The sequence below is a fragment of the Lutra lutra genome, chromosome 7 (genome assembly GCF_902655055.1).
Source record: "Lutra lutra chromosome 7, mLutLut1.2, whole genome shotgun sequence".
In the NCBI taxonomy this organism is placed as follows: Eukaryota; Metazoa; Chordata; class Mammalia; order Carnivora; family Mustelidae; genus Lutra; species Lutra lutra.
In genome coordinates this window covers 106,940,408-106,967,293 of record NC_062284.1, presented here as the reverse complement: position 1 = coordinate 106,967,293, position 26,886 = coordinate 106,940,408, and the positions used below count along the sequence as shown (strand labels likewise).

At 40.7% G+C, this 26,886-nt stretch overlaps 1 protein-coding gene across 1 annotated transcript; it reads left to right on the top strand.

Moving 5' to 3' along the window:
- The first annotated feature begins 845 nt into the window (after window positions 1-845).
- Window positions 846-26,516, top strand: RTN1 (reticulon 1). The gene is made up of 7 exons (XM_047735643.1): window positions 846-1,060; window positions 16,907-17,114; window positions 19,601-19,739; window positions 21,194-21,263; window positions 21,815-21,861; window positions 21,947-22,005; window positions 25,717-26,516. Exons 1-7 carry the CDS (start codon window positions 1,000-1,002, stop codon window positions 25,757-25,759), a joined length of 627 nt encoding a protein of 208 aa, XP_047591599.1. The 5' UTR covers window positions 846-999; the 3' UTR covers window positions 25,760-26,516.
- Window positions 26,517-26,886: the final 370 nt, after the last annotated feature.

The following is a 26,886-nucleotide window of genomic DNA, read 5'->3' as shown; positions in this document are numbered from 1 at the left end:
ACAGCCCACCTGCATCTGCCCCCAAACACTCAATCCCAAAGATGATGCTGTTGAGGCATCATCTTTGAGCAAATACCCTTTGCTTTCCTGAGTTCTTTTTGGATGTCTCCACAACTGACCTCCTGGAGTGTCCGTGCAGTGATCAATAACTCCACATGTGAGAGTCCAGGGCTTTGCACCGGAGCCTACAGGCACCGCATTCTGATAGGTATTTATTCATTCCAACCACAAACTGAGCTGGAGAAGAGGGGCAGCAGGAAAAACATACCAGACCTCCTGAGCAGCAGGATTTCTTTACAGTGATTGTGGCTTGCCAACAAAGGTTTTGGATAGCCATAGAACATTCCAGAAAGAGGAAGAGATCTGGCAATTGCTTGGAAGATGCCAGGCACTTAAAATAAATCGGGGCCAGAATGTAAAGAAATGGGGAGGAGAGGTGAGTGAGCAATGGGGACAATGCGGGGGGCTGGGGGGGGGGGCATTCTCCTGAAAGCCAGACATCCGTACTGCCATCACCTGCGTCTTACCCAACAGGTTTCTTAGGTGTCTCAGAAATTTCTAGAATATGCACCCTGTGTCAAGAACTCCCTGGAACGGTCCAAGTTACGCACTCTGATCCCCACCCTTGGCCCTTTCGCCCTCCTCTTCTCCCATCTCCCCACACCTTGACCGCTTTTGTGCATCCTGGGTTAGAACTGGCTCAGCCATATCCGGGGCCGTCCCCCAGGACCGCCCGCGGAGCCCGCGATCTCGCGTCGAGCGGCGGCCGCAGCCCCGCGCGCGCAGGCAGCCCCGGGGCCGCGCCGCGCTGATTCGCTGCCGCGGAGACTGCGGCGCCCGCGACGCGCCCGCCCCTCGCCGCGCGCCGGCTGGTGCAGCCTCAGTCAGTCTGCAGCCGCGCGGCCACCGCGAGCCCTGCCGCTGCAGCCGGGGCGCCGACCCTGAGTGCCAGTTCCGCGCCCCCGAGGACAGCAACGGCGAGCCCCCCAAGCCCGTAAGATGCAGGCCACTGCCGACTCCACCAAGATGGACTGTGTATGGAGCAACTGGAAAAGTCAGGGTATTCTATTTATTTCAGTAGTGCATGCCTGCGGTGCACGGGAACCCCGGGACCCGGACTCGGCCATTGTGCAGCATTTCACCTGTGGGACCTATGCATGCTTCATACCCGAGAGCTTTCTGTTGGGGGGAGTAAACTTGTCCTGTCAAAAATCAACAAGGATGGTGTTTGGATTCTTTTCCTTTTTTTTTTTTTTTTAACCCCCCCACCCCCACCCCTTTGTTTTCTTGTTGTAATGCTAGAAATTTAAATAATGCATCAGTTGCCTCCTCCGGGAGTTCTTTTGGCATCCGTTGATTGTTCAGTACTTGTTTAATCTCTTCTCAGCCCCGGAGTTAAAATGCTTTCTTATTGTTCCATGCATCCCAGGCCTTTTAATTTCTGCCTGAAAGGTTGAAATCTCCTGATAGAACCATTAAGTGAGAGGGCTCTAGTGCATCCTTTTGAGAGGGACACACCCATTTCAGGGTTGTTATTTGTGGTCACACAAAGGAGACTGGAAATGCAGACTAGCTCTGGAAATCCTGAAAATATGATGGCGTAGCCACATATTAGGATGGTTCACTTTGAAATATTTCAGGGTTTTTGTCTGTCATTTGGGTAACCTGTAACTACTATTTATTAAGAATGGGTATCTGCGATACAAATAGAGGGGAAATACAAAGCAGTGCAAAGTGCCCTCTGATATAACAGATTTATTTTGATACAGTCCATATTAGCACTGGGTGTGGCCACCCTCCAGCCTCGCTGGGATTGCTTTTCAGCCATTTTTATTCAGCCTCATACTTCACACATCCATCTCTCCTTTGTTACATTAAGATTCCCTCCTTCACCTTGCTCAGTTTGAGATTATGAGGAGAAAGAGAGAATTTGGAAGAATGAATTATGTGTGCTAAACTCGGGCATTCGTAAGATGAAGTGTCTTTTAATCTTTAACAAATAAGGTTCTGAAGAAGGCACATTTGGCTTAACCTGAAGGGTTGCAGTGTTCCTCAGGGGACCAAAAATACTCTGGAGCAGAAGCTGATTTCTTTTTTTAATCTGGCATCTTCCCCTTGTCATTTTATATCACAGAAAGAATAGAATGGCTTTTCATCTTTAGCGCCCCTATAAGATTTTTCTTAAGTAAATTTTTTAAGCAAAGATAAAGTAAACGTGAACATCAGAATTAAGAGCACATTAGCTATCTCTTATTCGTTGGTTTGGGTGGTGGTGACATAAAATGGTACAGTCGAGTTCAAATTATGTGGGTCTATTAGAAGTACAACTGTCAAATGTAAATAAATGGTCCTAACATATTTAAAAGCTAGGAAATAAGAAATGGATGGCAATTCAGGGGCATGATTTTAGAGAATGATGGCAGTGATATGAAGTCGCATATTTTATACAGAAGGCAGTTGTGAAAATGCTGGGTGATGTTTCATTCTTAGGTATTAGACTCATCCAGTTTATTCTGATAACACTTCACAGACAACTATGGCGTGATATAATATCAAGTTTAGGTTGGATGCAAAGACATTAAAAAAAAGTTGGTTTTTAGACTATGATTATGGGTTTCTTCTATTCTAACAAAAAGTAGATGCCAAAGCATGGCAGATTTTCTTTTTTATTGGTACAAGATATAAAACACTATTTTCATTATATTCCTATGTGTTTCGCCTCAGTCAACCTTCTTACTGCAGGGGTTAAAAAAGCGCATGGCTATTTATAATCAGAAAATAACACAAATGTCATCATTTGTCTATTGAAAACAATCATTTTCATTTTCAATATACAGCTACTTGTGAAGATTAATGCAAGATCCTTGTAGGTCTTTTACACTCCGTGACCTTTGGTCATCTTCAATACCATTGATTTCCTTTTGTCAGATAGAACAAAGCCATTATCTTGAAAATTGACTAATAACTGGGTGGGTGGGTTTATAGGCACCAAAGAGAAATAGTAAAAAATAAATTATTCCTTTTTCTTTCACTAAGAGAAATTTCATTTAAAATAAATCTATAATAAGATTTTTGTTTAACGTTTTCCATGTATCTTCTTCACGTTAGTTCCTCATTATCAAAAACAGCTGTTCTTAAGCCTGGCTACACATTAGTATCATCTGGGGAGCTTTTAGGAACACAAAGGATGCCTGGGCCCCACCCCAAGAGGTTCTGATTCAATTGGGTCAAGTATCAATATTTTTTTTGAGGATCCTCAAGTGAGTTTAATACTCAATTGGGGTTGAAGCCACGGTTGGTGTGTAATGATTCTTAGTGAGCCCGGTCCATAGCCCAGCAGAGCAGAGTTGCGTGTAGAAATGAAATGGGTGTGATGTAGGAGCAACTGTGAATATGGTTGCAGGACGCAGGGTAACATTGTTGAGAATGTCCTCCAGAAGTATTACAGGTGAGAGTTTTGCTTGTGAAAGGGTATAAAGAAAGTGAGCTTCACATTTTCTCCATATTATTAAACATTCCATGGAGAAATTGCAGCCCATTGACTATTTCATGAAGACTCGGCTGGCACTGATACAATTGTCATAAGAACTGTAGTACCCAGGCAAAAGGAACTTATATTTACTTTATTAACATGTAAGATTTCAGCTAGAGACAGTAGCACTTAAAGAGAGTCTAAAGTCCACATTGTACTAGTATGAAGATTCTGTAATACATTACATTACAGTATATTAATGCATTAATGTATACATTACAAAGATCCTGCTTCCAATATAAAAAAAAAAAAGATACCACTGCCAATATTGGTTATAAACCAAAGCCCACCCAACTCAGTGAAAATGGAAGCAAAATAAAACCATAACCTAATAAGACACCTATAGAGATAGTAACGTTACAGATCACAATAATACTAATATGTTGGGGGCACGTTTACTAATGCTTTACTTGCATCATTGCGTTTAATGCTCACAAATCCTGTAGTGTGTAAATTTTATTATTATTTTATAAGTGAAGCTGAGGCCTCCACCAAGGTACATGGCTAGTATTGCCAGAAGAGGCTAGATTCAAGCCTCAGCTGTCTGACCACAGAACCCCTCACTTCTCACTGCTCTGCCATTGGCCTCTATGGTAGATAACTTTTTCCTCAATGATGTTTCTAAGAATATGAATTATGCAGGTAATAGTGATTGTGTGGGCTTAATAATCCCTCACATTTACATCGTTTTCATTTTGCCAAGTGTCTTCTCATAGGAGCTTCTCAGTTTACTCTTGGTCATCATGAGGCCCAAAGAGGTTAAGTGACTTACCCAAGGTTTTTTGATAAGTGTTGAAGTGAGTAGTGAGAACGTGCCTGCTTCAAATCCAGTACTCTTCCCATGACAGCACTCCATGTTTTTTACTTGTGCTGAGTTATAGAGTGAACTTCCACTGACCTCTGACAAGGTATTTCTCATATAGTTTCTTCCCTTAAGAGCTCAGAATTTATCAGCAAGTCAGTGGTCTTGACCAGTTTATACCATGGTTGTCATCCTCACCACCGTCATCGATTAATCATCCCAAATTCTCTGTAAATATTAGCTATGTCCCTGTAGCTATCCTAAACTCTTGCTACATATCTTTAATTAAGCCTTCATAAGACGATTATCTTACTCCCATTTTACAGAGAAGGAAACTGAGGGGTTTGAGGCAGAGAGGGCCAGGAATTTGCCCTCCCACTTAACTGGGTCCCAAACATAAGGCAGGCTGATTCTGAAAGCTTTGCTGTTAATGACTTTATCATATTGCCTAAATCCAAATAGTACTGGGGCAGGGGAATAAAGTTTGAGCATAATCACTCATCCCTATCATTCTATTTGTGCTCATAGATAGCTTTTTCCAGGGGTGGCTGGGTGGCTCATTAGGTTAAGCCTCTGCCTTCGGCTCAGGTCACAATCCCAGGGTCCTGGGATCTAGCCCCCCATCAGGCTCTCTGCTCAGCAGGGAGCATGCTTCCATCTCTCTCTCTGCCTGCCTCTCTGCCTACTTGTGATCGCTGTCAAATAAATAAATAAAATCTTTGGGGAAAAAAAAAAAAGATAGTTTTTTCCAGATATCACTGTACTTGACAAATTTACCTGGCAGTATGCTTGGGAATACACTGGGTTGATTCTTGTCACCTGTTTGGGGCTTCTGGTCAGCTCTCACTTGACCCTGTGTTGCAGCATTCCGTAGCTACAGCTTGCCCAGTGTGTAAAATATTAATGAAGAGCAAAACACTTTCCAGAGAATATAACTCAAAAGTATTTCTGGTTTTTTACAAAATAAAATATTTTACTGTGGCCTACAGTGCTCTGTGGAAAAACTGTTCATGGTGGTCTATTCTGAAAGGTGCTAGTTGAAAACAGCCAAGCATCCCAGAATACACAGGAAAAACATGTCTGCTTTAGTGACAGAAATTGAAAGAAATGCTTGTATTTTGAAGATGACATTTGGTCAAGATAATACTCACATAAAGGCAGACCAATACAACCATTTATCAAACATCTTTTATTTGGACAGAATCTCATTATAATACTGTGTAAATGTTACAATAGAAGTATTATACTTGCCGGCTCCCTCCCTGCAGATTCTAATGAGATCCAAGGGGGCAACGGGCTTAGCTGGGAATCTGGAGATGTTTTTTTCTTTTTTTAGAGAGAGCAAGAGAGCACATGAGTGCAGGAGCATGAGTGTGTGTGGTGGTGGTGGGGGATAGAAGGGGCAGAGAGAAAGGGAGAGAGAATCTGAAGCAGACTCTATGCTGAGCATGGAGCCTGATGTGGGGCTCCATCCCAGGACCCTGAGATCACAACCCGAGCCAAACTCAAGAGTCGGGCACTTCACCAACTGAGCTGCCCAGGTGCCCCTGGGGATTTTTTTTTTAATGAAAGAAAACTCTCGTTATACAGATAATATATGAAATATGAGTAGCTATTACTCCATTGAAAAATAAAACTCTACTTTATCATTGTGTATGATTATTTTCAAGGGAATCTTTCTAAGGGAATATTCCAAAGATTGGGGAGAGAATAATGGCTCTAATCTTTTTCTAAAAGCAATACATACCTATTATGAAAATTTCCATTTATTCAAAGAGGGGTTCAAATGAAAGTCACAACTCGCCCAAAGTCCTACCACCAGCATTTATCAGCATTAATATTTGCTGAATATTGTCCAATATCTCCATACCATGTAACATGAAGCTAGGGGACTTGGCAATAAAAACAGCTTTTATAAAACAAGATTGTATATGTCTCAAAAGTATTTGAAGTAATTTAATGGAAGAAACTGACGTGAAACTTTGAGAGAATTGCTGAGCGTCTGACATATGTTTCTTTACTGTAGGAGCTATTACTTTCTAAACTTAAGAAAAAGTCTGTGATAAACATCAATACATCAGAATACTTTTTTACTTTCATGTTTTGGTTTTAGACTGTACAAATGGACTCTCTGCAGAGTCTTTTTTTTTTTAAAGGAAGATCTGTCATGGGTGAGAAAGGTTGACAAAAATGTTGTTCTAAATCTACATCCTCAAATCTATGATTTTTCTCAGATTTCCATGAATTAATATTTATTTCATTAAAAACCCCAGTAATATTCCTGATACTGTATGACTGAAGCACGAGGATTGTTGATTGCAGACCTCTATTCCATCTTAATGAGCAGGTCGCTCCTTCTTCATTATTTTGAAAAGGTTTCTGTCTCTCCCTCTTTCTCCCTCCCCCTCTCTTCTTTACTCCCCTTCCCTCTATCTCTCTCTTTCTCTCCTTCTCCCTGCCTCCTTTCCCTTTCCTCCTTATATTTGAAATTATATTCTTTATTCAATTCTCTTTCATCCTCAGACTAGTTAATACATTTGGGAACAGAATCTGTGAAGTAATTGATATATTCTAAGTTACTATACTTATAGTAGAATTAAAAGTTAATATTCACCGAATCCAGCAAACAAAAGCTAATGTGGGTAGATGACTTCCAGAATAGCACTTGTCTTTTTGGAAATTATTAAATGTATGTGACCACAAAATTTCCCATCCATCTCAACCTGGTCTCCCAAGTTGTGTACACATTTGACTAAGTATTAATATTTACATATTGTCATTTTCCAGTTCTTATGAAAGTACACACAACTATTCAAAGAAACATGACTGCCTTATAATTAAGCTCACAGTTTGAAAGCTAAGAATTTGACATTAATAATTCTTTAAAAGCCATCTTTGGCCTAGATGACAATAATAATAATTACATTAAAATCTGGGTCATTGTAAATGTATTCCAGATTTGTAGCATATATTTCAAATAAGATAAGAAATTTGTGGGACACCTGCATAGCTCAGTAGGTTGAGCATGTGACTCTTGATTTCAGCTCAGGTCATGATTTCAGGGCCATGAGATAAAACTCCATGTAGGGCTCCACACTTGGTGCGGAGTCTGCTTGAGATTGTCTCTCTCCCGCTCCCTTTGCCCCTCCCCTGCTCAGGCAGGCTCCTTCTTTCTCTAAAATAAACAAATAAAACCTTTATAAAATAAAAAGAAATTTGTTAGAAGTTTGAAGTATAGAGTTCTGTGTCCTCCAAATATGTTTAAACTATATTTTTAAGTTAAATCTGAGTAAAGTTGTCTTATAATTCAAGCATTACTTACAAGCTCTTTGCCCAAACTGATGTTGATTTTGAAGAGATGAAAAGTACAAATGTAACAGGTTTTAATTTTTAGAATTTATTGCAGTTCTACCCATTAAACAATGAGCATGTCTTGCTTTTGGTAACACTCTACCGAACTGCAGATCCAATATACTGGTATTGGGATCAAGAAGGACATAATAAGGGCACCTGTGTGGCTCAGTGGGTTAAAGCCTCTGCCTTCGGCTCAGGTCATGATCTCAGGGTCCTGGGATCAAGCCCGGCATCAGGCTCTCTGCTCAGCGGGGAGCCTGCTTCCCTTCCTCTCTCTCTACCTGCCTCTCTGCCTACTTGTGATCTCTGTCAAATAAATAAAATCTTTAAAAAAAAAAATCTTAAAAAAAAAGACATAATAATTTATTGACAGAAACAGAGGTACAGTGAGAGATCATTCCTTTTCCTTATCATTTTAGTTCAAGAAGCATTTTGCCTTTATGGTCTTAGTAAGAAATGTTAAATATATTTAGTTTTTATAAAGGAAGCAATAGCTATCTATCTCCATGGTTCTTTTCTATTTCAATACCATGATGGATTTTCTCGTGTGGCCCAAACAAGATTTTGTGGCTAATTATGATTGATTATCACCAACCAAATGAACAGTTTTGTATTTTGATCAAGTCAGAAAGTTTAAAAAAGAAAAAAAAGCACACAAGGACATCCATTATTTAATACTTTGCAAATCTTTCCATGTGCTTCCCTCAGCTACATGTGCCCAAATCCTCTCTCTCTCTCCATATGGCCATCTCTCCCTCTGATGCTAGTTGCCCTGTGGAGACCCCTCCAAATGAGCCCAGTTGCTAAAAGATTTAGCAGGAGGAGCTGGCCACACTGTCTTAAACACTGGGCCCTGCTGTTTCATTTCCTGGCCAGGTACATCCCATCAAGGTGACCACGGGTCTAAGCATCATTGCGTTAATTTCATAGCACAGGGAGAGGGTGGTGGTTAGAACTACCATGTGGATTAAATGCTGTGCTCTTTTACTGTCCACACAGAATGCTGGGTATAATGTATCTCCTCTTTCAAAATATCCCCAGAATTATTTAAACATCTAGAAATAAGAGTGTTGGCATTTTTCTCTTGACAGTCATACTGGCTGTATTTAAGCAGTGAGAAGAAAGGGCCTGGAAAATGGAATCACTGCAGATGTCTTTATCAGCAGAAGTCGCTGCAGCAGTTTTCCCCAGGCTCAGGGCCCCTAGGTTACCATTTAAAGTTTAAACTTATGTATGAGACTGTTTCATGGCGAAGGAAACTCAGAATCCATGACTTGGAGATGTCATCTTTGAAGGTCTCTGTGCCTGTTTAAGGTTTTTTTATTATGTTGATTCCCATTATATTTCTCCAGTTGGATGGCAAAATGAGGGAAAGTTAAAGTAGGGAAAGTTACTACTGTTTCCTCTTGTTAACTTTTGGTGTTGATATTTTGTTGGCCTCATGAAAATCAGAGAAACTGACTACCACTGCTTTGGACACAGGCTGGTAAAGGACTGAGGTTTTTCAAGCCTCTAATTCTTTTCAGAAGAGAGTCAAGTATTGTAGTCAATTATTGGAAGCTTGCTGAAAAGTCAATTAGAGTCAACAGCGTATCATTTTCAACAATCCTTTGATGAAATGTTGATATTATATATAAACAGAATTTTCTCATTTGGCCTTTTATGAAGTAGCATTCACTTGTCACATAGCATTTTACTGGATCAAAATGGAATATAAATAAATACACTTAAGAATATGGTGCAGTAATGAAGATCATCCCGCATAGTTCATTGCCATTCATGTTCTCTACTTATACCACATTTTGCCTTATTAGTAAAATATGAGTAGCTGCACCACTGTCTTTAAGTTCATACAAACTTTCTGAATACTGTGCCACTACTGGATCATATAATTGAATACATTTAGAATGGTTTCCTAAACCAAAAATTTTTGAAAGAAAGCAAAGGGTTTTCTTTCTAGAAATTTGGCAGGGCATTTTATTTCTGTTCAAACCCTGGATTACTTCTATTTCTTTTTACTGTCCTTGATTGGATTATGGAAATGAGGGTAGCACTGATTTCTGCATTTGAAATCAGGATTCTTCAAATCTGCCAGATATGCCAGTTCAGCCTTGACGGAATGATTTCCAGGTGAGCCCCAGGCAGGCTGTAGCAAGGGCTCCCACTTGTGGTTTGGGGACTATGATGAGATCACCAAGCCCAGTCCATTTCTCAATAGAGAGGATAAACCCATCTCTCATTTCAAAGCCAATGCATTGCTCCTTGGTTTTTAGCAACATAACTTTAGTTTTTATACTTGGCAAAGTGATACAGTAATTTACCTGCCTTTGTGAGTGTGCTTAGTGAATGTGACTCGAGTATTTAACCTCTCATATGACCCTTCTGTGTTAGGAGGATTATTAAAGGAAGAGAAAGCTGTCTATACTTTGTTGTACCCAAAGACTCCTGGGGGTAATTTGTCACAGTTACAGAGTGACTTTTATTTTTTTGCTTAGGTTTTAAGGAAATTTTATTCAAATATCCATTTCTTCTGGATCAGCTACTATAAAGCTTCCTACACAAGTTTACATCACTCTAAGCAAAATTAAAATGTGAAAAGTCATCATTTGCACAGCAGACTGGAACACAAAGTCTCTTCTCTGATCACACTTCACCACTTCCTACCCTTCCCACTGAATCATCACGGGCCATTTGCTGTCACTCTGACCATAAGCAGCCATTGCCACTCTTCCAGCCCGTGAGTTCCCAACAGTTTTGACCGCCTGTCATTCTCAGCCTGAGCCTGAGTTGTTCATTTCAATTCTGTCCTCTTGGATCTTCGACTCCTCCAACCATGCTGCTTGTGCAAGATCACGGCCCTGGCTCACTCAGCTCAGCCATCTACTGCTGGGAACACCCAGCCTCCAACCCTGTTGCCTGGATCCAACAGAGATCCCTAACTTTAACCAAACCCTCTTTATGGTCAGGCAGTTTTATTATTGATTCCTTTTTTTGACACACTGTATTTTTCTAGATCAGCACTATCCAATAGAAATACAATGTGAGCCACTAACTAGAAATGTTAAGTTTTCTAGTAGCTTTCTCATTAAAAAGTAAAACAAACAAACAAAAAAACAACAAAATAAAAAACAGGTAAAATGAATATGATAATATATTACTCCAACATATCCAGAGTATTAGCCTTTCAACAACCAAAATAAATTACTACAAATCCAATAGGTAGCTTATAGACTCAGTAGCCACAAGTGGCTCATCACTACTGTACTGAATGAGGCAGGTTTGCACTTTCCTAATCTCATCTAGCCATACCCTTATCATCCTCAGTCTCAGGAAAGCCTCCTAACTCAGTTTCCAGGATTTGAGTAAATCTACCTCAAGCCCCTTTCAGCCACATTATGTTGTTCCTTTTCCACCTCAATGCATATCTATAGCCACACCCATATGTTCCCAAAATGTTTCTTCCTCTTTACCCATTCTCTTCATCCTTCTCCCTTTGAAAAGAAAGAGCTGTGATTAATCCCATCCTCTCTCCCCTTCTTTGAGACTTTGCTCAAATCTCTCTTTCCAGAGTGCTCACTCCTTCCTTTCTATTAATATTCCCAGGCTTTGCTTAACCTAAAGTTTTGCTTTTGCTGGTACTCACCCAAACTACCAGTGTATTCACCATCTTTCTTATTACTTTGAACTTCCCACCATTTACCCAACCCTTTACAAGATGGCTTCCATCCTCACTACTGGTAGTACTCTCTGCTGAGTTATGAATGACCTTCCAGTCTCCAAATCCAGAGTCCTTTCTCAGTTATCATTTACCTTTTTATGTCTTCAGCATCCGTCACTGCAGTCTGCCTCTTTGTCCTGAGGGGCTTCCTTGTTCTTGACTGCTGTCAACTACACTGTTGGGGTCCCCATTCTAACACTCAGACAGGACGCTTTTGATAAGCTGCACTTCTTTGAGTCTTAAACTATGGTTTCATCCTCAGTTGCATTTCTTAGTCTCTCCTGTCTTGGAAGTTTCCTTCACTCTCATGGCCTCAATCACCCTTTCTACTCAGAATATACCCAAATGTAAATTATTCAACCCTCTTTCCTAAATTACAGTCTTGTACTTCCAATTTCCTACTGTACATATTCATCTCAATATCATTGGACTATGATATTACAGGCCATTTAACTCAGGGCTACTATGACAAACCCTAAAAAAATAAATCATTTCTAACCTTTAAAAAATTTCAGAAGCATTGTAATTGTCAGCTTCATCTCACCTGTAATCCCTATCTCATCTCTCCCTAGATTGTCGAAATGCCCTGCTTTGATGTCATCACATTAGAACCTGGAGGTTTAAAAGCTAGTATCCGCTTTACCCCCAACCAGCTCACCCTCCGATTTCCTGTTTTTGTCAGTGACACTAATCACTCAGTCACCCAGCTTTGAATTGTTGCCTTCACCCTTAATTAGCTCTTCATCTTTTCTCCCGCGGCTAATTAGTCACCATTCTTGTTGATTAATCCTTCATAATATTTCCCTTTATCCACTCCGTCTCCTTAGCAAATCGTTCGCTACATTCGCAAACCATCCCACATCCTCTTTCATCAATTCCAGCACTATCCCTTCCTTGAACTCAACTTTTGCCACCTCCAACAACACAAAATATATTGGCACAAATTCACCACTTGTAAAATGAATGTCAGTCCTCCCAGCTAGATCTTCAGTTCCTTAAAAGCGGGCACAGGGGGGCGCCTGGGTGGCTCAGTGGGTTAAGCCTCTGCCTCAGCTCAGGTCATGATCTCAGGGTCCTGGGATAGAGCCCCGAGTCGGGCTCTCTGCTCAGCAGGGAGCCTGCTTCCCCTCGCGCTCTCTCTCTGCCTACTTGTGATCTCTCTCTCTGTCAAATAAATAAATAAAATCTTAAAAAAAAAAAGCAGGCACAAAATTTTATGATTGGTTTTACTAGATGAATAGATGACCAATAATTGTATCTTACAAACTTGCACTTTAAATATAGAGCTCTGGAAGGAGACTTAAATAAATCAGTTTAGCCAAATTAATTTTGCATGCTTCGGGGAACATTCAGCCTATAACCACATAATGTGAGAGAGGCAATTTGTGTTTTGGAGGAAGCAGCAAACTTAGGGTTTGATCTTCTCCCATTAACTCCCATAAGACAGATTTCTTAACTTTTATCTTCTTCATCTGTTATACCTGTTATATACCTATCCAGTAGAGTTGATTGTGAAGTTTAAATGCAGTAACTTCTAAAAGTGCTTTGAACATTTCAAAATCTATGTATATAGATTACCGTGCCACAAGGTACCCAGAATAAACATCCCATTTATGTCATAAGATTACTCTTTTGTTCACCTCCTCATTAGAAGCCTCCAGCAAACTTAACACGTTGATCAAAACACCTGTTGTATAATGACTATGCCGAGCTAATACTGTTTAGCTGACAGTCCACTCTCTGTCCGTAGTTTCTTCTCATAAAGCCCCTGCTTGACGCCTGCCATTCTCAAGCTGTTTGACCAGGTATCCGGGGATTCAGAAGGCTTTTCTAGAAGGGTACACCATTTTTAACAAGCGTTAAGCAACTTAAGTGATAGTAGCAAATTTTATGTTTTCTTTGCCTGAAAACTGTAGGGTCTCCCGTGCCCCCTTCACGTCATCTCAGGGGTGGGTAAGCCTGTTTTCTCCACCATTAAGGAGTGCCCCCTTTAGCACAAATCATGCTGTCTTATGATGTATTTGTTTCTAAACATGTCTGCCATGTGAATCTGTGGGTGTCATGAAACAGATTACAACTTATTTGCGCAGTGGGTTTCTTTTTTTAAACAATTCCTTGGTTTGATATTACTGACACCTAGCCCAAAGCCTGGCCCTTAAAAAAAGTTCTTGCCCAATAAATACTGAATAAATTGAACAAAATGGGGAAGAGGAAACATTGCAGATAACGGTGGTGTTTTCATCTTTTTATTCTCCACACCACCCTCCCCTACTTGAAACAAAATAAATGCTAGGAGGCTCCAGTTCGCCAGGGGCCTTTAGCCCTGCTGGTCTGGACATAGGCCTAGGCTTACTTCAATTTGTTGCTCCAAATCCACTCAACCACAGGGGGCACTAGGCTTCTGTAGAGACCCCTTCTCCTCACCCTTCTATCACCTACCCTCAGAGGCCCAGGGTTTTCTTGTGTTATGTCTTCTAAAAGATCCCTCTTCTCTACCTGAAAAGGATTATTACCTTAGTGCTCTGCTCTCAAACTCTTCTAAAACAAAAATCATTTGGAGAACTCATTTGTATTTTGTTGTTAATGACAAGCTAAACTTTATTGCATTTTCCCTTTCTGGGATCTTTGCAACTAAAAAAATAAATAAAAATAAAAAGGATAAATACAAAGATAAAAAGGATAACCTAAAGGACTGAATTTCTAATAGTAGAATGTCGGTCAGTGTAATTGGTGATTGGGGCAGGGAGAAGAGAGAGGCTTTAGAGCAATCTTGCTTTTCCTTTGCCCCTGGAAAACTACTAGTAGAACCAGCCCTACTCAAAAGAGAAAAAAAATCTTTGCTTCACATCAAAACATGCCTATGATTCTCTCCTCTACTTCCTACGTAAAAGTGTTGTAAGAGAAAAAGAACAAATTTTTGCCCAACAAAATGGCAGACTATGGCAATCTTGTGCATTCATGTCATTGGTGGACCAGGTAGATGAAAAATAGGTGGGGATGGATGACAGATCAGCTCAACAGTAAATTCTCTCTCCAGCTTCAGATTGCTGAGGGATCCTTAGCCAGTTTTAAAAGAGCCCCCACCCCACCCCTTCAGTCCCTGATTTACTCTCCAGCCAGCCTGGAGAGTAATATTTTGCTCTGCCACACTTCTTGTTTCCCCTTATATTCCCCTATAGCATGAAAGGGTTTTCACAGGCTATGTGACCTTTTCGATACTGTTCCTTCAGTCAGTTAGTGTATGATGGGAGCAGTCCCCTGCTCTCCTCAACCTGGTCACCTTCGTTTTCATCTGAGCAAATGACTGGTATCCAATTCTGTAAACCATGTGCGTCCCAGTGCCCTGCCCATGAAGCTGGCAGTGTAAGCAACTGCCATTTTCTTTTGGTTGTAAGATGGGAATTTTGTGTCCTCTCTTTCTGAAAATTTATTGATGTAACATTCTATAAAGACTGTTTGTTGCGACAACATAGATGGACCTTAAAGCCATTATACTAATAGAAAAAATACAAAGAAAGACAAATATGCTTATGATCTCATTTATAGGTGGAATCTAAAATAGCCAAACTCGTAGAAACAGGAGAATGGTGGTTACCAGGCTTAGAGGGTGTGGGAACTGGGGAGATGTTGCTCAAAGGGTACGGACTTGCAACTAGAAGGCAAATCAGTTCTGGAGACCTCATGTGCAGCACAGTGCTTATGGCCAACAATACTATATTATAGCTTTGAAGTTGCTAAGAGACTTGATCCTCAATGTTCTTACCACAAAAGAAATGGTAATTATGTGCTCTGGTGGAGGTATTAGTTTAATGATCTGGTGGCAATCATATTACAATATATAAATATATCCAATCAACGTGTCATACACCTTAAACCTGTACCATGTTATATGTCAGTTATATCTTAATGTAAAAAAAAATTTGTGACTTGATTACTTGGGAAATAAATTGGTGTACCATTCTTCAACAAGGCTTCTATGCCTTTTTCATAATCTGGTGACTAGAATATTGAAAATACTTTAAATTATGTATCGTATTTGAAGCATCATGGCTTTGTTCTTTTGAACTTAATTTTTCTGTGTCTAAGTGAAAGAGGGAAATAACTAAATGAGATATGTGCTGCAGAATTTAATGCTGTGTTTCAGATTTTTAAGTCACAATAAGTGAGCAAATAGAATATGCTATATAAAATGGTTTAGTCCAAATATCAGCTCCAAGGATTCGTGAGACACCTACTAACTTTTTAGTGTTGCTTGCTTTGGAGGGGGGGGCTGTATCTTTTTTTTTAATATGTTTGTATTTTATATATATATTTTTTATTAACATATATTATTTGTTTCAGGGGCACGGGTCTGTGATTCATCAGTCCTACATAATTCACAGCACTCACCATAGCACATACCCTCCCCAATGTCCATCACCCAGACACCCCATCTCTCCCACCCCTCTCCCCTCCAGCAACCCTCAGTTTGTTTCCTGAGATTAGAAGTCTCTTGTGGTTTGTCTCCCTCTCTGGTTTCATCTTGTTTCATTTTTCCCTCTCTTCCCCTATGATCTTCTGTCTTGTTTCTCAAATTCCTCACATCAGTGAGATCATATGAAAATTGTATTTCTCTGATGGACTTTTTTTGTTTAGCATAATACCCTCTATTTCCATCCACATCATTGCAAATGGCAAGATTTCAATTTTTGTTGGCTGTGTAATATTCCATTGTGTTTGTGTGTCTGAATATACACATCCACACCACACCTTCTTTATCCATTCATCTATTGATGGAAATCTAGGCTCTTTCCACAGTTTGGCTATTGTGGACATTGCTGCTGTAAGCATTGGGGTGAAGGTGCCCCTTCAGATTTTTTCCAGATGTTTTCCAGAGTGGCCACACCAGCTTGCATTTGAAGCAGGCCGTATCTTTATTCAGAAACCTTTGGCCTTGCTGCGTCTCCAGACTCACTGCCATGCTTCTGGAGGGACCACTTCTCCAGAACCTTTGTTTTCATCATTGCTGCCCCTTCTTAGCAGCAGGGATGTGGGTATGACTGAGCTACACACCTCTAGGCCACCACCAAGGCATGAAATTTGTCAGTAGGGTGCATGTAATCGATGCCATCCAAAGGGACAGAACAGGTATTCCAAGTCCTCGGCACTTTCCGTCTTGTTTCAAAGTCACAGATGGTGTAGCCCAGCGAGACACAGCCCTAGAGGTAGGGTCGCTGGAGATTCAGCAGCTTTTTTCTTCTTTGTGAATTTATGAACCATCCTCAGGGATGGAAGAGAGGCCTCCAAAGCACAATACGATGACAGTGAGCGCCCCAGCCAAAGCCCTGTGTCTGCTCACTTGTGCTCAGGCACCCGAAGGCCAGGTGGGCAGATGCAACGTCCTCGGCTTTGCCAAGTGAGCCCCGCGCAGCCACCCAGCTGCAAGGCCCACATTAAGTGTGTGTGTGTGTGTGTGTGCGTGTGTGTGTGTGTGTGTGGCTTTTGTCTCCTCTCCCCACAGCTATTGACTTACTCTACTGGCGGGACATCAAGCAGACCGGGATCGTGTTTGGGAGCTTCCTGCTGCTGCTCTTCTCCCTGACCCAGTTCAGCGTTGTGAGCGTCGTGGCCTACCTGGCCCTTGCTGCGCTCTCGGCCACCATCAGTTTCCGCATCTACAAGTCTGTTTTACAAGCTGTGCAGAAAACCGACGAGGGCCACCCTTTCAAGTGAGTGTCCCAGCCGGACCAGCCCTGGCCCAGCCTCTCATGGGACTCCTGCCCCCGGACTTGGTGCCAGCTCCTGGGCATTTGGGTGATGCGTCACTGGGAACTGACAGACCTCTCAGAGTCTCTTGAATGCCCTGACTTTTAATACCTGATATTTCAGGTCAATTTCTAAAACACACTCAGTTATTGCTATGGTGACATTTATTGCTGTATTGATTTTTTTAATTTTCATCACCACGAATGAATTAATATATGTATGTAACATAAATGTACATATAATATTAATATTTTATATTTAATTATTATTAATAGTAGTCATAATCCATTATATGTGTACAGCATTTTATAATTTAAGTAGTGGTCAACAATGAATCTTCCCAACACTATGAAGAAGGTAGGGCCATGTAATCTCTATTTACAGGTGGGGAAACAGATTCTAAGAAGAAAAGTGACTTGCCCAAAGTCATATAGCCAGTAACTCACATACAGTCAGGACTAGAATATTTGGATTTTTATTTCTGTGGTCTCTGGAATCTAAATACCAAAGGGCCAACTTTCTGGGGGGGTGCAAGTTTCATGAATAGTCTTATAGTATCCCTTCTCTGCATTTTTAGACTGGGGAAATCTGACTGGAATGAACATTGAAGAGGAGGAATTTTTTGTTTTGTTCTCTTTTCTTAATTTTATTTAAATTCAATTAACATATAATGTATTATTCGTTTCAGAGGTAGAGTTTAGTGATTCATCAGTTGTGAGGAAGAGTTTTTTTTAAGGCAATCTACTAAGAGGACAAATGAAACGGGGCAGAGCCACCAGTGGCACCCAACTCCACCCCAATTTATCTCCCAACTCTGGCTTGTGAGGGTGGGTTTTTCAGCACTGATTGTCAGAGCCCCCCTCACCCCCTGCGCTGGCCCTACAGGTGGCCTTAGCTCCTGTAACGGAGGGACAGCTCTGAGTCCTAGATGAGCCCTGTAGAAGCTGCTGCTGGTGGCTTCTGGCCAGAGCCAGTCCTTCACTCAGAGATGCCTCTGAGTCCTCCTGGCTCACCCTCACCAGTCAGCTGAATGAAGGCCTTAGGGCATCAGGCTCTTAAAAGGGGAAAAGATGCCTGTGTGCGTGGACTTACTGACAAAAAGGAAAAAGCTGCCTGTCCAACCTCCCTTCCCAACCTCTGGTTCCTGGCCTCGGTGTTAAACAGTTATAGTCCAAGCATCCTTGCCCTTGGGATGTATTAGGCCTTCTTCTAATGCAGAGTGAATGAGTCTTCTGGGCTGTAACTTGGCTATCCAAGTTCCTAGCCCAAAGGTGCGAGAAGCGAAGGGGAGTGTCTTCATACCAGGATTATGTCGTGCCTCATTTAGTGGCTCCAGCCTGTGACCAGGGTTCCCGTCTTCAGTGTCCTGCTCTGCCCCAGCCTGTACCCTCAGCCAGCCAAGGAGGCTAGTTTCTTTCACATTCTTGGCCCCCAAGACTGACACATTTAATTAGCTCAACTACTTTATCTTCCTTTAAGAGACAAATTTAAAATAAAAAACTTTCCTTTGGTTGAGTTGTTTTTATCAGTAAAAGAAACATCTGACTCAGTACATTTTGGATCAGAATTTACTATCTAGACAAACAAGCATTTTTCTATTTTTTTCCAAGGAGTAGGAAAGCCATAAGATTTCAGTGTAAACTCTCTAAAATTCAAGCCAAATGCTCTTTTTTTCCATCTCAATTCACAGAGTTAAGTAAGCACTGTAAGAACTCTAGAAATATCCTCTAGGTAGATGATGTGGTACTGTCTTAGAATAGAGAGCGGGAAGGAGGAAGGGAGGATGGACCCTCTGTGGGGAGCATGGCCAAACAGGAAGATGGACTATTTGAGAAGCCTAGTTTATCTACCCATAATCATATGTCATCATTTGAAAAAACTGAAAAATGTAGTCACTGAAAATATTGCTCTTAGTACAGACAGTGAGCTTTTGAATATGGCCCAGGTCACTTGAGTTTTCAGAGCTCTCTACATAAAACTTGGAAGTATTTTCCAAAATTTAAACATGAAATATTAAAATTTTAATAATGAACAATAATTGGCAACTAGGATTTCAGATATCTCAGTTATTAAAAGAAATAATCCCTCTCCATGCGACCAAGAAGAAATGAGGACTTTCCCAACTACCTAGTGGGCCAGGCATTCTGGAGAATTCAGCAAATGAGCTGATTTAGGGCTGGCTTTTCTCTGCCTCTAGCCATTGTTCTGAATTATCAGCTCCTACTTTCATGCAGTCTCTGGGACACAGAAATAGTGACAGCCCACCACTCACGGCCAAGATTCCCAGGTTCCCCCAGGCACTGGCAGTAGGTGTGTGGGGTGCCCTATAGCCCAGCAGCTGCCCTATGCCCCCAGAGGTGACCCAGCTGTCCTCAGAACGGGAGAAGGAAAACTCAGCTGTTCCGAGATTACCTCTGATGGAGCTGTCTTTGGGGTGGTTTCTTGACAGGACCTACCTGGAACTCGAGATCACCCTTTCTCAGGAGCAGATCCAGAAGTACACAGACTGCCTGCAGTTCTATGTGAACAACACGCTTAAAGAACTGAGAAGGCTCTTCCTTGTCCAGGACCTGGTGGATTCCCTGAAAGTATGGTTGCTTATGCCGTTCACTTGATAGTCTTGAGTTTTGTTTTCCCTAAAGGTATACTGTAAACCACCACAAACTAGAAAATAAGAAGCAAGTGCTAATCGCATTCTAGAGTAAGAAAACCTCCAGCTGTATGGTCCCGTGAAGGTCATCCAGTCCAATCCCCTCATCTTACAGACACCAAAACTGTGGCTCAGAGAGGCTAAAACACTTACCCGAGGTTGCCCAGTGAGTCACTGGCAGAGCTGGGATCAAACTGAGGGCCACACAGCTTCTAATTTTGTACTTTTTACAACACACCAGGTTGTCCTTACCATTTTTAATTCCTCAGCCAATTTTCTAAAATTAAATTAAAAAAATCTAGTTTGGGGAATGTGAAAAATGTCTATTCTTTTTTCATGAAAGAAACTCTGAGCTCTGCTAATGGTGAGAGGGGCAAGTGTCCTTACATAGCATGGGCTGTGAGACGAAGCTTCAGAATCAGTGGACCTCAGCCACCCAGGTGTTCGTCCTGGCACTCTCATGAACTTATCAGGATTCTTTGAACACACTGCTTTTCCCACCCTTCAATGTATGGAGAAACCTGAAGTCAGTGAGTCATGATACAGCTGGGCATGATCAATGTTATTATGGGTTCCCCATGCTCCCAGAATGCTTTGTACACTCTGGGCAGGGGGTCTTGGGGCAGGGGGTCTTGGGGCAGGGGGCTGCCCAGGAACTATTGGAGGAAGGGAAGAAGGAAAAATGAGCAACATGGCCTGGGCCCTCAAGACGCTTTCCTGGAATAACATCTTTCCAAGTAAGGACTAGAGAGAAATGCCAGGGAGATTGTAATATTCTACCCTAGGGCTTTTCGAGTGATCTTTCTGTATGTGTCATGTAAAAATAATGGGCTAGAGCAGGGGTCAGCAATCCTTATGAACTCTGAATATTACATTTCATTTCATTTTTACATATCATACAATGTTGTTCTTGCGTTGATTTTATTCAACCATTTAAAAATGTAAAATTCATTCTTAACTCTTGGGCACATTCAAAACAGGCCAAGGGATGCAGTTTGCTGACCCCTGCCTTATTATTTCATGAGTCCTACAAATCTTCTAACAAAGAGATCCAAAGTCTTTAAACGCTTACATTTCCCATTGAAATTATGGTGTATTTTCCCCCAAATTTTTTTTTTTAGATTTCATTTATTTATTTGACAGAGATCACAAGTAGGCAGAGAGGCAGGCAGAGAGAGAGGGGGAAGCAGGCTCCCCGCTGAGCAGAGAGCCTGATGTGGGGGTCGGTCCCAGGACCCTGAGATCATGACCTGAACCGAAGGCAGAGGCTTAACCCACTGAGCCACCCAGGCACCCCTTTTCCCCCAATTTTAATCTCAAAGAAGTCAATGAGATAAGACTCCATCTGTCACAAATGGTTTTAGAAGCTCTGATAATCATACCGTTCTTCAGTTTGCAGTCCTGATGTGGCTCCTGACTTACGTTGGCGCTCTCTTCAACGGGCTGACCCTGCTGCTCATGGGTAAGGACAGACAAGCTTGTTATGTCTCCTTCACACGCTCCGTGAGCATAGAGCTTCCTAGGCTCTTAGCTGGGATATTGTTGTCATAGATTCCCAGGAACCAGTGCCACATAGTACACGGCATTTTCCCTGTCATAGTTCCTTTAGAGAATATAATATATATTATACATTAATAATGAATTCCTTAGTCTGAAGTGTTTTTTTCTCTTTAAGCATAGCAGTTTTGTTTGGTTTCCAATCAATATCTGTTTGCAATAGTCAGTTATAGACTGAAATTCATTTTCATCGTCGGAGTGTACAGTCCATCCTCATTCCAGGAATAATGGCTTAATATCTATCAAATGCTCAGCATCCTCTTATTTTCCTTATGGACTGCCCTGCCATCTTTAGCTAAAATGCTAGCTACTATAAAATAATGTTATAAGATGACATCATTATATAATTATATATATTATATATATTATATATAATATATATTATATAAAAATGTATCTGAAAGCTTATCCTCATTGCTGTCAGAATTTTAATACTGTATTTGTTTTTCATCCCAGCTGTGGTTTCAATGTTCACTCTACCTGTAGTATATGTTAAGCACCAGGTAAGTCCTACGTGATGTCAAATATTCACCTTAAATTTTGACCTTGTGACCTTTGGGTGTGCTCATTATTTCTTCCTCTTTGCAGGCACAGATCGACCAATATCTGGGACTTGTGAGAACTCACATAAATGCTGTTGTGGCAAAGTAAGTTACATAGTACAATTCCTAAAAAGGAGAGACTGCCTTAGGCTGGAGTTTGTGGGGATTAGAGAGGAGTCATAAAAGGATAATAAAATACTAAGTTGACTTATCATCATTCATTTATTTGAGTCATGTAATTAATATCTTTTCCAATTATATTACTTCAGAAAATAAGTATACGTTTTAAAATTCTCAATTAAATAAAGCTTTCAGTGGTTTAGTCCAGGTATCATGATGAATGAGTTTTAATGAGTGAATGAAGTTCAACTCTATCTGGAGACTGGCTCATGTCTAAGAACAACTTTCCTTTGGAGAAAAGAAGGAAGCCTGATTCAAAAACTAAAATTAATTTCTAACAGTTTAATTGAAATAAAAATCAAGTTAATAAACATTTTCAACAATAAATACTATTGATTTTATAAACCATTTCAATGGTTTAGAAAATGTGAGAAATTTAAAAAATCTATAACAGCTGTTATATTTGCCATTACGTTGTTTAGACTCTACAAATGCATATGTTTATTGGCTTACTTAATTAACACCATCGCTTTTTAAACCTGAGTCTTGAGTAGACTCCACTTTATGGTCACTTTATATATCAGGAGATAAAAATTCCAGTTGTAAGTAGCCACAGCTAACATAGGCATTAATCTTAGTTTTCCATAACTCTTAAATTAGTGTTTGTATATATATATCCTTCTAAAATGATAGTTTTTATGTTGTCATTTCATTAACAATTTCGTTTTCATCAAAAGTTGACCTAGGCTCCCACTGGAAATAGATGCCATGAAGGGGCTAGATTTTGTTGACACACACTTCCTCTCACAATCTCACAATCTTAGAATCACGCTGGACCTAGGTGATCAGAATTAGAGGGAAGTATTTTAGACAGCCAAAGATGTATGAAACAAAACAAAAATAAACCACTTTAAAGCTCTTCTGCTATTCGATTTGTATATGATCAGTTATGGTTCTCTCCTAAAGTACACAAAGTTCATATTCCTCCTCTTAAATTCATGGTGAACTTGGATCTAGATCAGATCTACAGCACATTTCAAAATGCCTGAAATTATCACCTTGGACCCAAGTACAACTAAGACCTGATGAAAATCAACAAATTGAAGCTAAAGTATTCATTATTTTTGTTTTAAGAAATGGCAACATGTTATAGCATGAAAGTTGGCCGGGCTGGAACCTGGGGAAACTGGTTAAGACCCCAGTTCCCAGACTCTTAAAACAGACCTATTGAATTAGAATTTCTAGGATTGGGGGCCTGGAATCTATAATTTAATGAACTCCCCAGGTGACTTTTTGGCAATTAGAGCTGTGTTTTGGGGAACTATAGCAACACCATTACAGGAGCACAGCAAAACACCAGAATAGCCTAGAAACTAGAAGACAGAAATTCTAGTCCTAAGTTGTCCGATCCTTAGTTTGGGGATCTTGAGAAAATCATATTTATTAATTTTTATTTCATTGATTGGCTTGTTGGTCCCAAAAAGAGCCATACCTGTGATGTCCCTCCCAGGTAATGCATGTTAACAGGCACAGAGGGTATAAAGATGAATGAGATGATCCCCACCCTAGTACAGCTCTCAGCCTCTTGGTGTAGACAAAACTATAAAAAAATAAGGATAAGACAATGTAAGAACTGCACTGGGGTTGTATAAAATGTGAAGGTCAGGGAGATAAGGAAATAACTGTTCCTACCAGGAGGGATAATGGAAATGACGCTAAATCCTCGCTAAAATGAAGGCCTTTGTCTTAACTCAGGCCGCTATAACACAGTACCACAGACAGGGTGTCTTATAAACAACGCCAGTTTATTTTTCACAGTTCTGGAGGCTGGTCGTCCAAGATCAGAGTGCCCACACAGTCAGGCTCTGGCCAGGGCCTTCTTCCAACTTACAGACTTCTCGCTGTGTCCTCACATGGTAGAAGTGGAAGGAAGCTCTCTCAGGTCTCTTTTACTGGACATTAATCTTATTCATGAAGGCTCCACCCTCATGACCTGACACCTCGGAAAGGCCTCACCTCCACATACTAACATGTTAGAGGTTAAGTTTCAACATATGAATTTGGGACGGGAGGACACAAACATTCTGTCTGTAGCAGCCCTGAGGGATGAGTGAACGTTCACCAGGTGGGTGATGAGGGGAAAGACATTGCAGGAAGAAGAAACAATATAAAAGCAGAGGGAGAAGCATGAAAATGTAGGTCACATAGGAAACAGTCAGTCAAGCATTGTGTCTAAAGTTTACATGAGTAGAAAGATCAACTGGAAAGAGTCTAGAAAAGAGGCTGAGGTCAAGTGTGGGATGCTCTAAGGAGTGATTCTGCCCCAATGGGAAATGGCCAGCCCCTGCTGTTTTTAATGTCAGGGTGATGTAATCAGAGCTATGTTTTGCACAGATCACAATGACAATCTAATGGGAGGGGAGTTGAACCAGAGTGGAGACATGGCAAGCAGATTGGCTTGGAGGCGATTGTAATTCACAGAAAGTGATAAGGGTCTAGGCCCGTTAAAATGAAGAGAAAGGAGAGAAGACAACATACAGTGTATGAACATACATGTACAATCTATTGTTAGATTAAAATTGGCAATCAGGGCTGTGGAAAGGAAAAGAAAGAAAGCATTACCCATGAGGACTAACATGGTTTCTGTAATTGGGCTTTATTCAGATTTGGCTCTGAGCTTGGTAGCTAGAGCAAAAAGAGAATATAAGTGAATTACACAGATAGGTCTTGTTATCAGAAAGGAGGGAACAGAAGTTCTTCAAGGGAACCTGTTTTGGGGTGCCTGGGTGGCTCAGTGGGTTAATCCTCTGCCTTTGGCTATGGTCATGATCTCAGGGTCCTGAAATTGAGCCCTGCATGGGGCTCTCTGCTCAGCAGGGAGCCTGCTTCTCCCTCTCTTCCTGTCTGCCTACTTGTCATCTCTCTCTCTTTGTGTCAAGTAAATAAATAAAATCGTAAAAAGAGAGAGAGAGAACCGGTTTTGCCTAACACTATATTTTGAAGGAAATTTCTTGGTGGTATCTTACCTCTAAGGCTTCTTTGGCTTTGAGATTCTGACTCCGTGTTAGACTAATTCCCAGCACAGGAACTCACATTATTTTGGTGAAACACTTAAGAACGTGATCTTTGGAGTCAGGCTAGCTAGAGTCCATTTCTGGCATTTTCAGCTTTCTGAGTTTGTTATAGATGTTATTTGACTCTGTGAACCTGTTTCCTTATCTGTACACTGGGAATGTTAATACTTAACTGTTAAGGTTGTTGGTGATTAAATGAGATACTGTCTGTAAAGTATTCTGACTTGGGCATAAGACACACTCAGTAAATATTAGACATCATCATCATCATCATCATCATTCTCATCATCAGCCTATTACTGACTAGAGATCGGTTGAAGAGGAGTGTGGAGGACAGTCCTAGACTGGGTCAGGAAGACCTTAGTGCCACTACCTTCTCTATGAAGAGTAGATGGATGGAGCCTGGCCCAGTCATTTCTGGGTCTCAGTTCAACGCACAGAAATGTGTCTCTATTGCTGCATAGAAATGCATTCTTAAATACTACTACTTTGCTATCGTATCTTTTGGAATATTAAGCTATTCGGTCAGCTAGTTAAAGCGACAGCACCCAGTGAAGTCACAGAATGATTTCATTAATGACACTTGTGCCTTACCATTTTTTTTAATATTGTCTTTTTTCAGGATTCAGGCTAAAATCCCAGGCGCTAAAAGGCATGCTGAGTAAATCAATATCCCACCGGGGACTGGACACAAACCAGAATGTGTGGAGTGGTAACAGCTCTGTTCTTACATGTTACTGCAAATTGATTGTTTTTCCCCCCAATACCATCATCTTAGAGACAAACTCTCAACAGCTGTTTTCAGGCTGTTCCTGTACTCTTAGGATATTTGAGTCACTTGTGTCAAGCACTAAAGTATAGAGAAAGTGTATTAGATGTGGTTTTAATTTTGTGTTGCTAAAAAAAAAGTGCATGATGGTGAGAGCCCAATTTATTTTTTCTTCTTCGGTGTTCTCCTCCTCCTCTCTGCAGTGCTTCTGTAGCTTCTAATGTCCCCTGTGGCTAGGCCTTTCCCGCCGAGTGCACTGATGCAGTAGTGGAAACCGCTTACATGTCTTGGGTTGCTGGTTGGATTCATCTTTAATAACAATATATAGAATTGTAGACTGATGTTTTAGTGTTTTTCCAACACTCAACATAAAAATAAAAACAGTCGGCCGTACTTCTGGTAATCAGTTTTGTATAACTTAAAATAATTAAATAAATGAACAACAGCCCCTCCCCCAAAAAACATGCAGTACTTTTGTTGTGTGGGACTGACAGGCTGATTTACATGTATGGTAAAAAGTACCAGCATGTTAACTTTATTACAATTTGTATTACTTTCTCTGTAGTTCCTAATGGACCTAATATGGACTCTGGATATTTGCACTTATGTACTTGATACTGAATGCATAAATAAATGTTACTAAATGTAAAACCTTCTCCCTCTCTTCTTGTGGTATGACCAGAAAATGCAAAATTTCTAAGAGACAGAGTCTTCCGAGGGCAGGTTGGGAAACCTGAGAGCAAGGGCTCACTTTGTTCCTTGCTCCAGAACCATAGGGCCCAATCCCAACTTGGCATATGCTCCTTTGGGGAATTGACGAAGCCACCAAAAAGTAATAAAACTGGAAAGCATGCTTCATGTTGTACTCTGCGGGGTTGATGAAGATATTTTGAGTCATATTTTAAAAACTGGAAAGTGATATAAATCCTTCATAAATTTCTTTTATAATTTTTAATATTTTATCTATTTTTTATGTTTTTAATTAACATATAATGTACTTTTGTTTCAGGAGCACAGGTCTGT